The sequence below is a fragment of the Bacillus rossius genome (assembly GCF_032445375.1).
Source record: "Bacillus rossius redtenbacheri isolate Brsri chromosome 9 unlocalized genomic scaffold, Brsri_v3 Brsri_v3_scf9_2, whole genome shotgun sequence".
Taxonomy (NCBI): Eukaryota; Metazoa; Arthropoda; class Insecta; order Phasmatodea; family Bacillidae; genus Bacillus; species Bacillus rossius.
The window spans coordinates 3755853-3774254 of NW_026962013.1; the positions used below are offsets into that span (position 1 = coordinate 3755853).

The window sequence follows — 18402 nt, forward strand, 5'->3', positions numbered from 1 at the left end:
AAATCGCGGATTCAATTCGCGATATCCTAAAATTGAAATAGTTACAAACAAATGTTGCTTCTGTCATTGGCTCACAACTCATCTTCAGGACTCTGGGCCAATAAGTAGAGACCGGAAAAATTCGCGTATTCATTTCGTGGTAGGCTGAAATTCAAACATGCGTACAATTCTGCTTGTTCTGCTATTGGCTCGCAGTTTAACTGGAGCTCTCTGAAGGGCCGATGAGAGACTATCGACCTAATAAGCGTCGAATTAAAAGCTACCCAGTGGAGACGACTCACAATTTAGTAACCAATGAACACGCGTGTTTACTTGAGAAGTGCAGAGGATAATGGAGGCTATCCTAGAGGTCATTGAATCCGCGAATTTTTCCGGTCCCTACCAATAAGAAACACGTAACCAAATCTGTAACGAATCACAGGCTACTACGTTGGGACGTCTCACACGACAGCAGCCAATGAGTGGGTGACATTTTCCCGAGTATACATAGAGCTGTGGAGTTCATCCTAGCGGTCATTGAACCCGCGAATTTTTCCGGTCCCTACCATCGTTTACACCGACATTCTTCTCAAGAAGATTCATAATCGCCACATTACGAAGAGAAATCAATTCAGAACTTTATTTGCAACGTATGTGGTTGTGAGAGATTAAAAAAAAAAAACTAATAATTTAATTATGTGGATTCGTGCATGAAACTCTTGTGTAATTACGTTATTTATATATCACTACTAGCTGACCCTGCAAACGTTGTTTTGCCATATAAATTATTTCTAGGGAATTTATAGCTGCAGTACCCGGCGTTGCCCGGGCTGAATACATGATGAAGGGTACCTTTTTCGAAATCAGATGTAGTTAGTAATTGTCTTCTTAATTTGAATGTCAAGTGTGCAAAATAATTTATATCACTTTCAGATCCCGACAGACGTTGCTCTGCCAGTTTATAGTTATTTACCTGGTCTGTATGTAATCTAGACTCTATAAAGTAATATAGAAAAAAGCTTAAAAATAAGAGATTACAAATATAGAAAAAATTCAATTATCTAGCTAATGCTCGACATGCATTGCAATGCCTCATTCAGCTATGTTTTGTAATATGTTTGAAGTAGTTACACATATACAAATCATCTATCCATCTCTCTAAACATATATTTATCTCTATCTACATCTTTATATATCTATGCATCTCTCTATCGCTATTTATCTCATTATATCTACATATTTACATATATACCTCACACTATCTCTATCTCTTCTATATATAAATCTCTATATAGCTATATACATCTATATATCTCTTTATCTAACCCATTTCATTCTCTATACCTCGCTCTATCTCAACTTATCTCTCTGTCTCTCTCTATCTCACTCTATATATATCACTCTATCTCTGACTCTCTTTTATATTTAAATAAATTATGTCATTAGTGTGCACTTATACAACAAAAACAGACGAATTACCGCTATATAATATGAAATAAACACATTTTTGAAACGATTTGTGCTCCAACTATTGCAAAATAGTTATACCGTCTCAGAAACCTTCACGGGCATGCGCATTACAACTCACCAAAATTGCATCGCAATTGGATGAATGGTATAGTAACGCATACGGCACAAACAAACGAAAATTAAAGACATGACAAACGCATCAAACGATGGTGTGTTTAAAATTCAAGGCAACTAACTCTATCTATTGACGAAGTTAAGAACAAAACGGTTATGAGCGCCTTTATTTTGCTAGCCGCTGCGATCTCCACTAAGCGGGCTGGTCTCACCAAGGAGAAAAATATGAATTTGCCAGACCTTACTATGTGTATGATCGTGTGGCAGACATAAAGAAATGACACTCCCTCACTATTTGTATGTCTATGACCTATGATTTTTTCTGTTATAAAATGAAATTATCACTTTTTCACTCCCTTAGGGATGGAATTTCATATTAATATGTGGTCTATGTGTTAATCCAGGTAATGAGCTCGCTGTAGGCGGAGAAGGTTGATCAAGTGTTAATTGATCAGCTATCGACCGGGGTTGAAAAATATAAAATTCTATTAAAAATTAGGGGTTGGGGGTAGAAGGGTGAAAATTTAGGGTTGTGTGTATTTTTTAATGCCACATTATAAAAAAAATAAAATAAAAAATTTTCTCCAAAAATTAAAAAAAAAAAATTTAGGGGTGGACTACCCCTAACATTTAGGGGGATGAAAAATAGATGTTGGCCGATTCTCATAGATACCGGATAAGCACAAAAAATTTCATCAAAATCGGTCAAGCCGTTTCGGAGGAGTATGGCAACGAAAACTGTGACACGAGAATTTTATATATTAGATTACTTACTGTGTGACATTGATCATTCTCAATTTAAAAAAAAAACAACTGAAATTATGTATGCTTAGTGAAAACATTAGTTCATATTTAATTTTCCACGATTCATTATGCTTTTCTCTAAATAAACAAAATGTATTCTATGATATTTCAACAACTTTTACAAATAAATTATATATTCTGGATTTTTTTTTTTTAACAATATATTCCATACGTTAATGTTGAACACACGGAAACAGGGCAGTTACCAACTTCGGCGCGATAAAATAGCGGCTTCTTGTTTTGTTCGTAGAGAGTAACTGGCCGCGCTGTGTCGTGCTGAGAAAGTACCCGTGTGTCGCTGGATGTGTCGCTGTATGTGTCGCAGGATGTGTCGCTGGACGAGCAGCGTTGGACGTGTCGCGGCAAATCGCCATCGGCAGAGCGGCGTCGTGACATTCGGCGACACGCGACCCGCGACACGCGACACGCCTGGCGCTGCTCTAGAAGAGAGCTGATGTATGTGACGGGACATTTTCGCTGTCGCGGGTTGTGGTCCGGCCCTGCGATATACAGTTGACAGTCGCAACCATGGTGGCTACTTCCTATCCTTTGCCTTGGCGTGACCCTACCGCGGCAGCCCGCGAACTAACGGCGCTAGTAGTAGTTGAACCCAGTATGCACATTGAGTTAAATGTGCAGTTAGTATATTATTTCCTTTTCAGCTTCAATTTTTTAATTTTTTTCCCGGATGACAATTTTTTTTTCATTCGTTTGAGCGCTCGGTAAAAGCCTAAGCTTTACCAATGCCTTAAAATATATCCGCATTTGTCAGTTGAGTTGAAGTGGTGAGAGAGATAGCCTCGCTCTTGTATTGTCATTTGGTTGCAATGAAGGTTACGGCTCAAAAACCGTCAAGTTTTTTTTTTTTTTTTTTTTTTTTTTTTTTAGGTTTTACTTGCCTAAGGACCCGGTTAGAAGAGAAAAAAAAATGAAAAATTTGATTTGAAATATTAATTACATTATAAAGAATAACTGGATCTCAAAAATCACACTTGAAAGAATGACACTTGCTTGAAGAATAAAATGTATAGCAAAAGAATATTCCTGCTTTAAATACTTAAAAAAAAAATCTTTCTTATGGGAGATCGCAAATTTGTTTGGGATCCACATTCTCAACACTCCAATGTTTTGCTGACAATTACGGAAAAGTTACAAGTTATTTGCTATGTTTAACCCCTACAAAGCTCCCAAATAAATTTTAAAAAATCCCAAATTTGTAACAGACGTTTTAAGACTAAACAGAGTTTCAAACAATATGCCCAATTATATATATATAAAAAAATTCCCATTTAACACAATGTTAATACTGGTCTGAACTTCTACGAGTACCGCCAGTTCGCAGGCCTCTTTGAGCTTCGCTAACAGGACGGTGGAAGGGGACGCACCACAACGCCGAACGTACAATAACGCCGAAAAATGTCATTGCAGGACTGCCACAAAGGTTAGATTAGGTTAGGTAAGGTTAGGTTAGGCTAGGTTAGGTTAGCCTAGGTTAGGTTAGGTTGTGGTATTTCGGCGTTAAGATACATTTAAGAAACACACACAAATTCAGTTGTTTTTCATTTTGCTACTATGGCGCCCCCCCCCCCTTCCCCCAAGAAACATTTTTCGGCGTTACTGTATTTCGGCGTTATGGTACACATCAGTTTTCTAGCTGTCGGCGTTGCGGTCAATTTGGCATTCGGCGTTGTGGTATTTCGGCGTTCCCGGAGGAATGGAGGTGAGTCACCAGACCTGTCTACGACCGTGGATCGCTACCACAAGCGACGTGGCTGTAAATATTCCCCATCCCTCCTGCGGTGGGGGGGAGGGGGGGTCACATGGTTACACCTCGCGTGCGGCACGCATGCTTGTGTAAGGCCAGTTCGTCCCTCCAATCAGCGGCGAGGAACAGAGAGGCAGTGATCCAGCATTAGTGATGCCTCGACGGTAAATCGAACCTTGGAAGAATAAATAAAAGTTTTCAAGCTAAAGCACTTAACTTAAATTTAAGACATCAAGTAATTTGATGTAAGCTTTTGAACATACGCCATTGCTAAGCACATGTATGTATGTAGAAGAAAACTAAAAAAAAAAAAAAAAAAAAAAACACAAATTAAGCAAAACAATTGCTGTTGTCAACAAGATATAAACACCACACAATATTCCATAACAGGAATGTGGTCAACAAACAAAGAAAAACAAAGAAAAATGGGCTAACAGAACGAAACCCCCCCCCCCCCCCCCCCCACAAATGATGACAGCACAAAAATATTGAAACCAAAAAAACATTCAGCACAACAGTTGAAACGAGACAAAAACACGACAAAACGAAACAAACACAATAGTTTTCCAAAAACAGAAGAGATCGAAAAAAAACCCACAAATGATGACAGCACAAAAATATTGAATCCAAAAAATTGAGCACAACAGTTGAACCAAGTTGTGTTTTTTGTAGTTTTCTTCTACAGACATACATGTGCTTAGCAATGGCGTATGTCCAAAAGCTTACATAAGGCATGCACTCCCATTGCACAAATCTTTCAAAGATAATATAGTGATTTGTTCTATTTAGTTTCAGCTTTTAAAAAAACCCTCAAATAGTTATTTCTTTTTAAAGATGAGAAACATCATTTTTATTATTTGCTCACCGGCATCACTTGTTGCTAGTGTTGAAACTTGACAAAACGAAGAATCGTTCAGCGATTGGTATTTTTGTTAAAATATTGCAAAAAAAAAGTGAATCTACTGTTTTGTGTTGTACTAAATGGACAGAAAACTAAGCTGCTTCCGTATTATGTTCTTAACTTGCCTATGAACTCGTTTTTGAGTTTTGATATTTGAAACAATAATAAATTCTTTGAGACACAATATAAATCAATAATGCACGGTAATTCAAAACTTTATTTAAATAAATATTTTAGAGTTTGTTCGATCAGTGATCACGCACAAGTGCTTAGCGTACATGATCGTCAAACTGGCAAACCTTTACAAGAGAGATTTTCTCAGCAAAAAAAAAAAAAAAAAGGGGGGGGGGGGGTTTGTCTGTAAAGTCAGTTTACTGACGATAATTTTACGTGATAACGTCATTAGAAAAAATTGATGAAAAATTGCATACTTTTTAAATTTTCAAATATTACAAACAGGTTTTTGCAAATTTAATCTAAATAATTTGTTTAAATATAATCACGAACAATTAGTTACAAAAACCCGCCTTAACCTGTTTGGTACCTATTATAGAAGATTTTCTCGCACGGTAGTCGGGCCGGTTCTTGCACGCTCGGCTCAGGCGGAACGTGACAATTTTTTTTCGTGCGGGCAGCCGGCGTTCATCTATTTATAAGACGTTATCACGTCAATATATATATATATATATATATATATATATATATATATATATATATATTAAGACGGACGTGCGGATGATTGTGAATCGCTGGGCTGGTTGACGGACGGAGCCCAGCTTTGAGAAGTGTAGCTTAATCGACCGGTAACCTCAACTATACTCGCCATGGCATTGCCACGGGGGAGCTGAATTGTTGCCCTTTGGATGGGCAGCCCTTCAGGATTTTTCTTACAGTAGTGTTTCTGAAAGGTTGTCTGAATTGTTGCCCCTTGGATGGGCAGCCCATCAGGATTTTTCTTACAGTAGTGTTTTTGAAAGGTTGTCTGAATTGTTGCCCCTTGGATGGGCAGCCCTTCAGGATTATTCTGACAGTGGTTACGTTAGGTTAGGTTAGGTTAGGTTAGGTTAGGTTAGGTTAGATTAGGTTAGGTCACTTTACAAACTAACCACTGTCAGAAAAATCCTGAAGGGCTGCCCATCCAAGGCGCAATTCAGACAAGCTTTCAAAAACACTACTGTTAGAAAAATCCTGATGGGCTGCCCTTCCAAGGGGCAACAATTCAGTCGCCCCATTGCCGCGCGCAGTCTCGAGGAGAGCTTTGTAGCTGGGGCAGGTCGGGGGCGGGCCGGATGATGGTGACCTTGACCTTGGACCTGGGCGTGCTCCGCCAGCCTCCAGGTAGCAGCTGCACCCAGCCGCCGTCCGTCTCGGGTGCTACACGCGGCGGCTGGGGGGACGCACCACAACGCCGAAATACACTAACGCCGAAAAATGTCATTGCAGGACTGTCACAAAGGTTAGGTTAGACTAGGTTAGGTTAGACTAGGTTAGGTTAGACTAGGTTAGGTTAGGTTATATTACGCTAGGTTAGGTTAGGTTAGGTAAGGTTAGGTTTGATTGTGGTATTTCGGCGTTAAGGTACATTTATACATTTAAGAAACACACACAAATTCATTCAGTTGTTATTTCGGCGTTGTGGTACACAGCAGTTTTCTAGCTGTCGGCGTTGTGGTCAATTTTGACATTCGGCGTTATGGTATTTCGGCGTTGTGGTCAATTTTGACATTCGGCGTTGTGGTATTTCGGCGTTGTGGTCAATTTTGACATTCGGCGTTGTGGTATTTCGGCGTCGTGGTGACGACCCGGGCGGCTGGTCTCGAGTCCGCCTGCTCCGATCGTTGTAATCAGTCGTTAATCAGTTGTAAAGTAAGCTTTGTCAAGACACCATCCCAACAGGTCTGCAACGATGGGAACAGGTTGAGTGCAGTTTGCAGCGACCAGTTCTCCGAGTCAGAGTCAAGTATAACAAGGGGGGGGGGGGGTGATAGTCGTGAGACTGTCTCACGCTCGGATTGCAGCGCAGGGAAGATGGCGGCCACTGCTGCCGGGCCGATCCTACCCGGCTTCCTCATTACTAGGGACCGGAAAAATTCGCGGATTCAATAACCTCCAGGATAGCCCCCATTATCCTCTGCACTTCTGAAGTAAACACGCGTGTTCATTGGGTACTAAATTGTGAGGCGTCTCCACTGGGTAGCTTGTGATTCGACGCTTCTTTGGTCGATAGTCTCTCATTGGCCCAGAGAGCTCCAGTTAAACCGCGAGCCAATAGCAGAACCAGCAGAATTATACACATGTTTGAATTTCAGCCTATCAAGAAATGAATCCGCGAATTTTTCCGGTCTCTACTCATTACAAATATCATTTTCTATACCATCTTCAAGTGCAGTAAATATTAATATATTGTTGATTTTACCATTGACTGATTTTTCATAAGACCATAATTTAGTGCCTATTGAGAGTATGATTACAGTTGTAGTCATTCTAATAAAAAAAATAATTGAAATCTAAACACCAACAATTTTTTTTTCACAGGAGAAACTATGTATTGTAGAAGTGGGTCACTATTAATAATAATTCTTTCCATAATTTTTTTTGCTAGATTTATGCTCAAAGGAGCAAATATTTCTAATAGTAAATTAATGTAAATAATTTTTAAACAAAAATGGTTGAAACCAAGATGGAGTCTTTCAGTTAGGACTCCTTGGAGATAGTAATGAAATGTATTCAGATGGTGCTCTTGGTGAAATACAACAGGAAAATGTATTTCCAAAATTCTCATTCTAAATTTTACTTTGCAAAATACAATGTTTAAGATTAACTTTGAAAAAAATTTCATTACATTACCAAATATTAAAAAAAAACTGAGCTGTTGAGAAATTCCAACATAAAAAATTAAATTTCAAAAATAAAGAAAACATAAAATTTCTTAAACACAATGACAAACAAAAAAAAGTAATTTTACGAACATTTACAGTTCAGAATTTCACGGAATGGTGTATTAAAATATTGTGATTTTGATTTTTTTGGCAATGTTGAATTATCTTGGCGTCATTTAAATAAGCATGGCTGCCATGTTCACATGTGCAGACGAATGCGCGTCTTTTTCTTATTTTGCAAATGTAACTGAAATTATGATTTTTTTTAAAAGTTTTAAACAAAAGATAAAATCACTTTAACACAGTGTTTTGGTTTTTCCGAATTGGAAAAAAAAATAATCTGGAACATTTATGGTGAATATTCCCAGCAACGAACGACAAAAAAATAATAATTCAAAGTATGTAAGCCAACACCTGTGTTTTCGTACCATGTGCGTCTCTGCCTGAGGACGGGAGCAGATAGCAGTTCCCGAAACGTCGCTTGTTTCTGTTTTGGAAAACTATTGTGTTTGTTTCGTCTTTTCGTTTTGTCGTGTTTTTGTCTCGTTTCAACTGTTGCGCTGAATTTTTTTGGGTTCAATATTTTTGTGCTGTCATCATTTGTGGGGGTTTTTCGTTCTCTTAGTCCATTTTTCTTTGTTTTTCTTTGTTTATTGACCATGTTCCTGTTATGGAATATTATGTGGTGTTTATATCCTGTTGACAACAGCATGTCTTTTGGGTTTTTGTAGTTTTCTTCTACAGACATACATGTGCTTAGCAATGGCGTATGTCCAAAAGCTTACATCAAGTCAAGCCTACATTTTCTGTAGAAAAAGTTCAAGATTTTCAGTTAGTTAGGTTGCCGACAAATGATGCACAGTTCGCTGATTTCCACAGACAATAAGAGAGTAACAGTTCTAAGCTGCGACACACTATCTTGTTCGCTATGAGACCAAGCGCGGCTCCAGAAAGGGGGGCGGTGATTGGCGACAGCCCCTCCCGAGACCAATTTTATTGATTAGTGTATATTTATGTTTACTTAAATATTTAATTTCATATATGTTAAACTTTTATCTCATCAAAAGTTGCATGGAGCTACTCTAAGTTTCTGTATTTGAAACCTGTAATTTGTAAATAATATTCCAAGACCAAATATCTGACCACTTTCATTTTTTTTGTTGCAACTGTGACTTTTTTTTTTTTTGCGATAGCCCCTCCCGAAAAGTCATCCTGAAGTCGCCATTGTATGAGACCGGGGCACCGGTGTCAGGTCGGCGACTGGCCCGGGGCGAGACAGCTGGCCCGCCGGTCGCTCTGGTTCACACGCGCAGTGCGGGTTGGACCAGTGAACCAGTTCCCCCAGTTCCCAGGTTCCGGCAGAGGCGCTACTTGCAGCACCGGAGATCAGGGAAGGACACAGACGGAGCATTAGCCGTCAGACGTGAAGCGTTTCCCCCCGCCCCCCCCCCCCTAATTTTTTTGACGCGATAACGTGTCTTATAAATCGATGGACGCCGGATGCACACGCACAAAAAAAGCGCATGACTCAATTGTCACGTTCCACCTGAGCCGAGCGTGCAAGAACCGGGCAACCACCGTGCGAAGAAAAAATCTTCTTATAATATCAAACAGGTTAAGGGAGGGCTTTTTTATAAAGCAATAGCAAATTTAAAAAAAATTTTTATATTACGTTATCACGTAAAATTATCGTCCGTGAACCGACTTTACAGACAAAACCCCTTTCCCCCCTGAATTTCACTTACCAATATGGCGGAAGTTTATTTATAGATGTATTAGCTTTTCTAGCCTGCTTTTATTAACGACTGTACTTAGGCTGCTCCGCAAAAATATTAGATAAAAATATATCTGGTTAATATGTTTGTAAATATATTAAAAAAAGTAAAAAAAAAAAACAACGGATCTTCATGATACAAATGTAATGATATGAGTTGACATTTTTCTCCAGTTCAACGCACAGTAGATGTACAGCTGATACGTTTGTAAACAAAGTGCCGTCATATTGGTACGTGTAGTACACTGAAATCTCCCTCCCCTCCCGACTAGAATCGGACATCATGCTTTATCTGTGTATCCCACAATCTTCCACGCGTAGCACGTGAGTCACGTCAACTCGGGCTTTCCAACCACTACCAGGTGTGTACAACACGGCTTGATATTTTTTTCTCTTTCACCCAGCTATTTCAGGATGTCCACACACATCTGCCTTTTCATGACCAAAATTTAAATTTTCCCTTAATTTTTTGTTTTTTTGACGTGAAGTCTAATAAATCGATGAACACCGGCTGCACGCACTAAAAAGTGACCCGTTGCGCAAATTGTCCCGTTACGCTGTGTCCTGTTATGCTCATTGTACGCTTGCGCCGCATCTATATCTCTTCCACTTGATTGGAACAACAATCGATTTGACATTTTCGAGGCACATTAAACTTCAAACACTCCCATTCGTTTCCTACTTTTCCTATCATCGTCCTGTCCTTAACAGAATAACACAGATTGGAAGAAGTTAAATATCAAACATGTATGAAAGTTATAGTTATAATAATCTCTTCGTTAAAGTAATAAACATATTTGAATTAATGAGTGCAAATAAAAGTAAATTTATCAATTAAATTGTAGATTTCATTTCACTCCTTCTTTGTATCCATACGAAATAGTGATAATTCAATAAAAATTATTTAATTTTATTCATAAAAGTATGCAATCATTTCATCAATGTTTTGTTATGACGTTGTCACGTTAAACTATCGTCCGTAAACCGACTTTGCAGACAACCAATATTATTTTTCTTCCAAATAAATTGCATTGTCTCTTTACGGAGTCTTGACGTTTTCCTGGATGTGAAGGCAATCCTTCGAACGTGGAGGTGGCCAGCACGCCCGTGAATGTTACTTAATTCTTACAGTGTCACGGTTTGTAATAAGCATACTAGTGAGCGTAGCTCCCGAGAGGATACCTGGGTTAAAAAAAAAAAAAGTTGAATAAAAAAACATTGCGAATAGTGGAATTAATATGAGGTGTTGTCGGGAAAGGATTTGGTTTGACGGCACGGCGCAGGTGGCTGTCGTACGAACAAAGGACGCAGTTGCAAAAAAAAAACATGACCTTGAATAAGTCAGAGAGGGGCCTTGAAATATTTTAAAATTTTATGGTCTCAACCACGTAACTTCAATAGTCCCATAACAACTTTTGACGAAATAAATTTAACACACGAATTTTAAGTATTTACGTATACCCTCAAAAATAAAATAAATTAATAATTTTGATATGATGGACTTCACTTTCTTTGAACTACCTTACAGTGAACGCACTTCCACCGCTCCGAGTATATGAGTAACTTCTACTTACTGACTGGGTTGCAGATGGTTTCGCTCTTGATTTGAGGGCCGGGGGTCGTTACCACAACGCCGAACGTACATTAACGCCGAATACCATAACGCCGAATGCCAAATTGACCGCACCAACGCCGACGGCTAGAAAACTGCTGTGTACCACAACGCCGAAATACAGTAACGCCGAAAAATGTTGCTGCGGGGTGGCGGGGGGGGGGGGGGGGGGGGGACAGGAGCAAAATGAAAAACAACTGAATGAATTTGTGTGTTAACCTTACCTAACCTAACCTTTGTGACAGTCCTGCAATGACATTTTTCGGCGTTAATGTATTTCGGCGTTGTGGTAATTCGGCGTTGTGGTAATTCGGCGTTGTGGTAATTCGGCGTTGTGGTACACAGCAGTTTTACAGCTGTCGGCGTTGTAGTCAATTTGGCATTCGGCGTTATGGTTTTCGGCGTTATTGTACGTTCGGCGTTGTGGTATTTCGGCGTTGTGGTGCGTCCCCGGACCGACTACAATTGCAGTGTGTTCCAAATTGTGTCGCTGATTGAGCTACGAGACCCCCTGACGTCACGGATGGCATGGACAATGATCCGAATACATTGGACAACTAGAACATTTTGACCCTATCTCTGTCCTGGGGGTAGCACAGATGAACAACACTCGTGATATTAGCTTTTTACGGTTACCGATTAAAAAAAAAAAGCAAACAGAAAAACCGGACAGCGCGGCAACAGGAAGACAAGAAGACCACGGCGAAATTTTGATAAGAGCTGTCCGTTTGCGACAGGAGCTTTCTGAAGGCTGAACACGCGAATTCGTATTCGTGAGTGTGACTATAATTTATTTATTAGCACTTTAGCCTTACCAAATAACTAATATTTTTTTTTACTCTCAAAGCATTAACAATTAAAATAAATATTAAAAAAACTTAGCTGCATACTCATTTACACTGTACGAGAGAAAAAAAATCGCAAAGCACTTATTTTTGGTGCTCTATATTACTGCACCTTGGTGACTACTTTGGAAATCAGTATATTCGGACATCGCACATCGCAAATGTAGACTGGGCAGTTTTTTCCGGGCAAAATTTTGTGACGTCCTTCACGTTAGGATAAGGACAGGGACCACCCACAGATTCGAACCTTTGTAGACGGGCCACTATACTCCAATTGAAAGTTCGGCTCCGGAAGAAGAAGAAGAAGAAGAAGAAGAAGAAGAAAACCTCAGTTTTTCTTAGTTTCGAAATTATTTGGATTCTAGAAACAGGATGTTGCCTGCCAGGTTTTAAATATTGTCCAGCTTGATTTTCATGAAAAGGGGAAAAAAAAAAAAAAAATGACACAAAGATGTATAAATATCTGTGATATATTATGAAATATTTGTTTTCTCCGGAACACTCGCGATGTTCGAGTTTCTGGTACCCGTTTGAAAAAAAAAACACATGCATGAAAAAACAATAAACACAAAACATTCGAAAAAATAATAATTTCACTTTAGAATGCAGAAGATGCGGACATCGGACATCGCAATTAACTGTAGACTGGGCAGTTTTTTTTTCCGGGCAACAATGTGACGTCCTTCACTTCAGGATGAGGACACGGACAGGTTCGGCGTGGAGCAATCAGCGACACTGCTGTTGGGGGAGGACAGGAGCACTCACCAGCAGGTGGGGCTGACCCGAGGCGTCGTCCACCCAGCCGACCACCATGTCCGCCCCCGCCATGCCGCCGCCGGGGCTGAAGCCCAGCCCCACGTAGCCCGCGGTGGCCGCCTCCAGCAGCAGCACCAGCTCGTCGCCCTGCCGCCCCCACTGCAGCCGCACCCGGCCGGCGTCCAGCCAGGAGTGGCGCCGCCCCCGCTGCGCGCCCGCCGCCGCCAGCACCGCCGCCAGCACCAACACCAACAGCACCAGCACCCACGCCCGCGTCATCCCGCGCACTGGGGTCGCAGTCTCGCACCTGGCCGGAACACCGCCGCCGCTTTGTGCAGGTAGGGGCGCCCCTCCTCCCCTCTCCCTTGCTTCCTGCCACCCCTCCGCTTCCTGCAGCTGGAGCCGTCTGCCGCTGCCCGCCTCACGTGGTCGATACAGAGCAGCACACGGCGGACCAGCGCAGCGCCAAGACTTGTGTCTACTGCCACGCATGGCCTCCGCATGGGGACGCACCACAACGCCGAAATACCACAACGCCGAAAAATGTCATTGCAGGACTGCCACAAAGGTTAGGTTAGGTTAAGCTAGGCTAGGTTAAGTTAGGTTAGGTTATATTACGCTAGGTCAGGTAAGGTTAGGTTTGATTGTGGTATTTCGGCGTTAAGGTACATTTAAGAAACACACACAAATCCATTCAGTTGTTATTTCGGCGTTTTGGTACACAGCAGTTTTCTAGCTGTCGGCGTTGTGGTCAATTTTTGACATTCGGCGTTATGGTATTTCGGCGTTGCGGTAACGACCCGGTCCACATTCGATTACAGGCCCTGGACCCAGGATAGGTAACGGGCCTCACCCCCCCCCCCCCCCCAACCCAAAAAAAATGGTGGGTTGTCTGTAAAGTCGGTTTACGGACCATAATTTCACGCGATAACGTCATAACAAAACATTTATTGAAAATTGCATACTTTTTTTAATTTTTAAATAATGATTTACAGTTTTTTTTGCAATTTTTAGTTTTAATAATTTGTTTGAATATAATCACGAATAATTAGTTTTAAAAAAAAAGGCCCGCCCTTAACCTATTTGATATTATATAAGATTTTCTCGCGCGGTGGTTGGCCCCGGTTCTTGCACGCTCAGCTCAGGCGGAATTTTGACAATTTTTTCGTGCGTGCAGCCGGCGTTCATCGATTTATAAGACGTTATCACGTCAAAAAAAATATTCACGTGCTACATCATAATTGCATGGATATTTTTTTCTTACCTACCCTCTTTTTTTAGTATGTTACTTAACCTGAAAATACAGGCTATAATTATGGTTACTATTTTAATAAGTCCAAACTAAGCTTTATTTAAAAAAAATATTTTTCTTAAAAATAACCACAGCGAGTATGAGTATTTATTTCACACACTGAGATAAAAATGAAAATATTTACAGAAAAATAAAATTAGCTGTAGGTGTAGAATCTTCTAAAATTTCACTGGATAAAAAAATATTCAATATGTTTTTTTTCTAGTATGTAAAAAATTATGATAGTTTAACATTTAAAAATAAACAGGGCCCTGGACCCAGGGGTCGACCCAGCCCCCCGCCCCCCCTTGTGGGGGCCATGCTGCCATGGCAGCAGGAAGGATCACTGGAGATGGGCGTTATTAATTTGGCACTCACATGTCATTGATGGTGACTGGAAAAAAAATTCTCGGTTACAATGACCTTCATGGTGGACTACGCAGTCCTCTGTATACGCCAGTTCATTGGCTTCAGACTTGTGCGTCATTTTGTGTAAAATTGGCTACACGTTGGTTTTTTTTTATCACTCATTTTCTTTGCCAGCTGGTTTTTCATTATATTTAATTATCGCCTGTTAGTCATCGTTTAAAGATATCATCATCTAAATTTAAATTTAAACATTTAAAATTAACTTATTTTTTTATTTCGGTGTAGACATAGCGAATATAATGGCTTCGTTTAGTGACGGAATGAAACACTCGTAGGACATGTTTGTCGAATGTCATATTTGGCCTGCAGTCTCGCAGAGACCTCTGCGCAAATAATAAACCTGCCACTGAAGACAAGCAACTAACCGAAAAAACTCTCACACTCAGCAGAAACTTAGATGATTGTGCAAAACCTTTTTAAAAACTAATGCAAAATTCGGCGTTAACTTTTGTCACATCTTTTCTCTCGTCACAATCAGTTAAGCTCCATAAAATACCTAATTATCGGCAAGCTTCAATTTTAAGAACTATTTAAAATTAAATTGTGTTTAAAATGTACGGCTGGTTTGCCTGTGATTTGACACTTCTTTAGTTGACGGTTTCTCATTGGCCCAGAGTCCTCCAAATGAACAGTGAGCCTATAACAAAAAAAACAGCTGTAAGATAATACGTATTGGAATTTTAGTCTATCGTGAAATGAATTCGCGCAAAATTTTTCCTGTCTCTAATTATTTATCTTTCTATTGTATTATATTTGGAGACAGGAAAAATTCGCGTATTCATTTACCACTCAGGTCGACGTCATCTAAGTTTTAAGTTATGTAGATTTTTTGAAGGGTTAATTCTAAGTAAAGACTGTTCTAAGTTGTGTGTTACTAAGTTGTGTGTTTCTAAGTTTTGTGTTTCTAAGTTACGTGTGGATCCCTCTCGCCACATCGGGACAGAAGGCGTCGCTCCAACTGACTTCAACTGACTGTTGCCAAAGGCCCCTGTCACAACTGTCATACTTTCCGTTCCAGCACCTTCCAACATATTGTGCCAAAGGTAGAAGGTCAAGGCGTCACAGAAAAAAACCCACTAGTGCAGCCATGATTGTTTGACAAGTTGAATGACTGGCGATTCCATCAAATATTTTTGAATTGAAAACTTCTATAGGAAGGTTTGGATAGGGAGTAAATTCATGTAAGTCGTCATTGACATGGTCACGTGACGTGTTAATTATTTTATATTTCAAGGATAAAATATACAAGCTTTTAATTTTATCTTTATTTTACAAGGAAATTTTAACGTTATTGTGTGGTACATATTGCGAGTATTAAATATTTTTTAGTAGGTACCTAGTTACGTTGAAAGTTATGTTTTTTCTTTTGTTTATTTATTTACGATGTGAATTTCTTCAAATGTCAGGTCATTGATTTATTAAAGATAATGTTGATTATTTGTAGATTTAAGTTAATATTTTTTTTTCTATCAATGAAAAAAAACAACTTAATTTCTTAAGGTTTTAAAGTTATTATTTGTAGGGGCAAAACTTATGGGTTCGCGTCACCGACATGCTAGTGATAAAATACGTACCAAAATCATTTTCTTGCGTACATTTGACGTATAAATGATTTCATATTACACATTTAAAAACAAAATTTTAAGTTTTCAATCCTGTCGACAGTCCCCATGACTTTTTAGTTTTTTTCATATAGGACGCGGGTTGTAAACTATGTTGCCAATCAAAATCGTGCCTAGCGAAATCTGAAATGACGTTCGTCTAAGTCACAACGCCCCCCCCCCCCCTTGCGAATACTACAGATTTGCCCCCCAGCCTCCGCGAAACTGTATTTCCATCATGTACCAAAATTGCTTGAGTCATTAATAGGGAGTTCGAAAAGACTGCCATTATTTTCGCTATGGCTTTTAAACGTTAAACTGAACATGTTAAATACACATTTTTTAGTTAGTATTTTTTCAATATGTAAAGCGAATTTTAGTGAAAGAAAGTGACCAAACGCTACACTTCACATAAATATAGATTATACAAACCTTAAAATCTCCAAAAATTAGTATCGTATTTACAGGAAAAATTAAGACATAATTTTAATCCTATGTAAAAAAAAATAACATAAAAGATCCAAATTATTTATCTGAAATAGCTTGAATATAATATTAAAACACTTCTATTCAACCTAATTGCTAACTTAAGGTATTTTGAAGTTCTTCGATATTTTCTCAGTAAAAACTGAATGTAGGTAAATGTTTCAAAACAATCCCCGTGAGCAGACAATGTCTAGCTTACAGTGTTGCCAGCTCTACGACCGCCCTGCGCAGTTAGCAGCATTTCGCAAGCGAGATGCAGAGCGAGTATCTAATCTGTAGTACCTCTTCTTGACCGAGAGTCGATTGTTTTGACTCCTCGAGTTGGAAGAAAGTCGATAACGATAAAACGCGTCTGAAGAATGCAGGGTAGGAATCAAACCCGTTGTCAAGAAAATACAACTGTATGTTATAGCTTGCAATAAAATCAGGCTCTTGGAATAAGCTAATCTGTATTTTCTAGTTATGTACTACCAAAAAATTCTAACATTTCTTGGGCGTATCTTTATTCTCTTTTTTTTTAAAGCTACGTGTTAACTTAATTATAAAAATATAAAATTAATAAATTTACTACATAAGTTCCTTGATGACTACATGAAAATACATATTCTTCAACAACTCATAGTGATTTAGTTTTAAAAATTCTTATGAAAACAGTAACATTCCTCTTATTTTGAAGGTCAGTTGTGCACAATATCGGGGACGCACCACAACGCCGAAATACTAAATTGACCACAACGCCGACAGCTAGAAAACTGCCGTGTACCACAACGCCGAAATACATTAACCCCGAAAACTGTCATTAGAGGACTGCCACAAAGGTTAGGTTAGGTAAGGTTAGCACACAAATTCATTCAGTTGTTTTTCATTTTGATCCTGTGGCAGCAACATTTTTCGACGTTACTGTATTTCGGCGTTGTGGTACACAGCAGTTTTCTAGCTGTCGGCGTTGCGGGCGTTTTGGCATTCGGCGTTATGGTATTCGGTGTTATTGTACGTTCGACGTTGTGGTAACGACCCGTACTGTAAGAGCGCAAGGCTGAGGCATTTATTTTATCACTAGCTGCCCTACCCGGCTTCGCACGGCTATACTAATGGAAACAAATTAAGCCACATCTCCCATTTACAGTAATGGCAAATAAAAAAACAATCAGTAAAAATTTATTACAATGCTGTATAATGTACCGGAGAGAAAATGAATAGCACCGATGGTTTCCCGACTCGTGCACGCAACGTACAACTGATGTACCCGTACTTCGCTACGGCAGTCTACAGGCAGATCACTCTTGCGCCGCTCATTATACATGCCCCTCCTTGTGGGTACGCCACTGCCGCGCGATGCCCGTTGCCATGGAGACGCAGAAGGCATGAACAATGCAAAATCCTGTTCTCATGCCGACAAAGTACCCACTGTTGCCTGGTTTTAACCACCCATGGGATCTAATTTTCTGAAAATGTCATCCTGCGTAACATAAGGTACATTACTGTGAAGTTTCAAGTCATAAAATATATATACTTGAAAAAAAAGGGCAATTTTTGATATTTAAAGTATCCGCCAAAATTTCATCGGTGATGAGGACTGCACTAACAATGAAATAGTCGTTGCCATAGAGACGAATGAAGCATCAACAAAGCAACAGCCGTTGCCATGGTGATTTCCTACCAAAAACTGGAAATTTTGATATATTACGCCCCCGAA

At 39.6% G+C, this 18402-nt stretch overlaps 1 protein-coding gene across 1 annotated transcript in view; it reads right to left on the reverse strand.

Moving 5' to 3' along the window:
- Window positions 1-13178, reverse strand: part of LOC134543231 (MOXD1 homolog 1-like) — a 45909-nt gene extending 32731 nt beyond the window's left edge. Inside the window, exon 1 of the mRNA XM_063388134.1 lies at window positions 12909-13178. Coding sequence (XP_063244204.1) covers window positions 12909-13178 — 270 coding nt within the window. The remainder of the gene's footprint in view (window positions 1-12908) is intronic.
- Between the last annotated feature and the right edge of the window lie 5224 nt (window positions 13179-18402).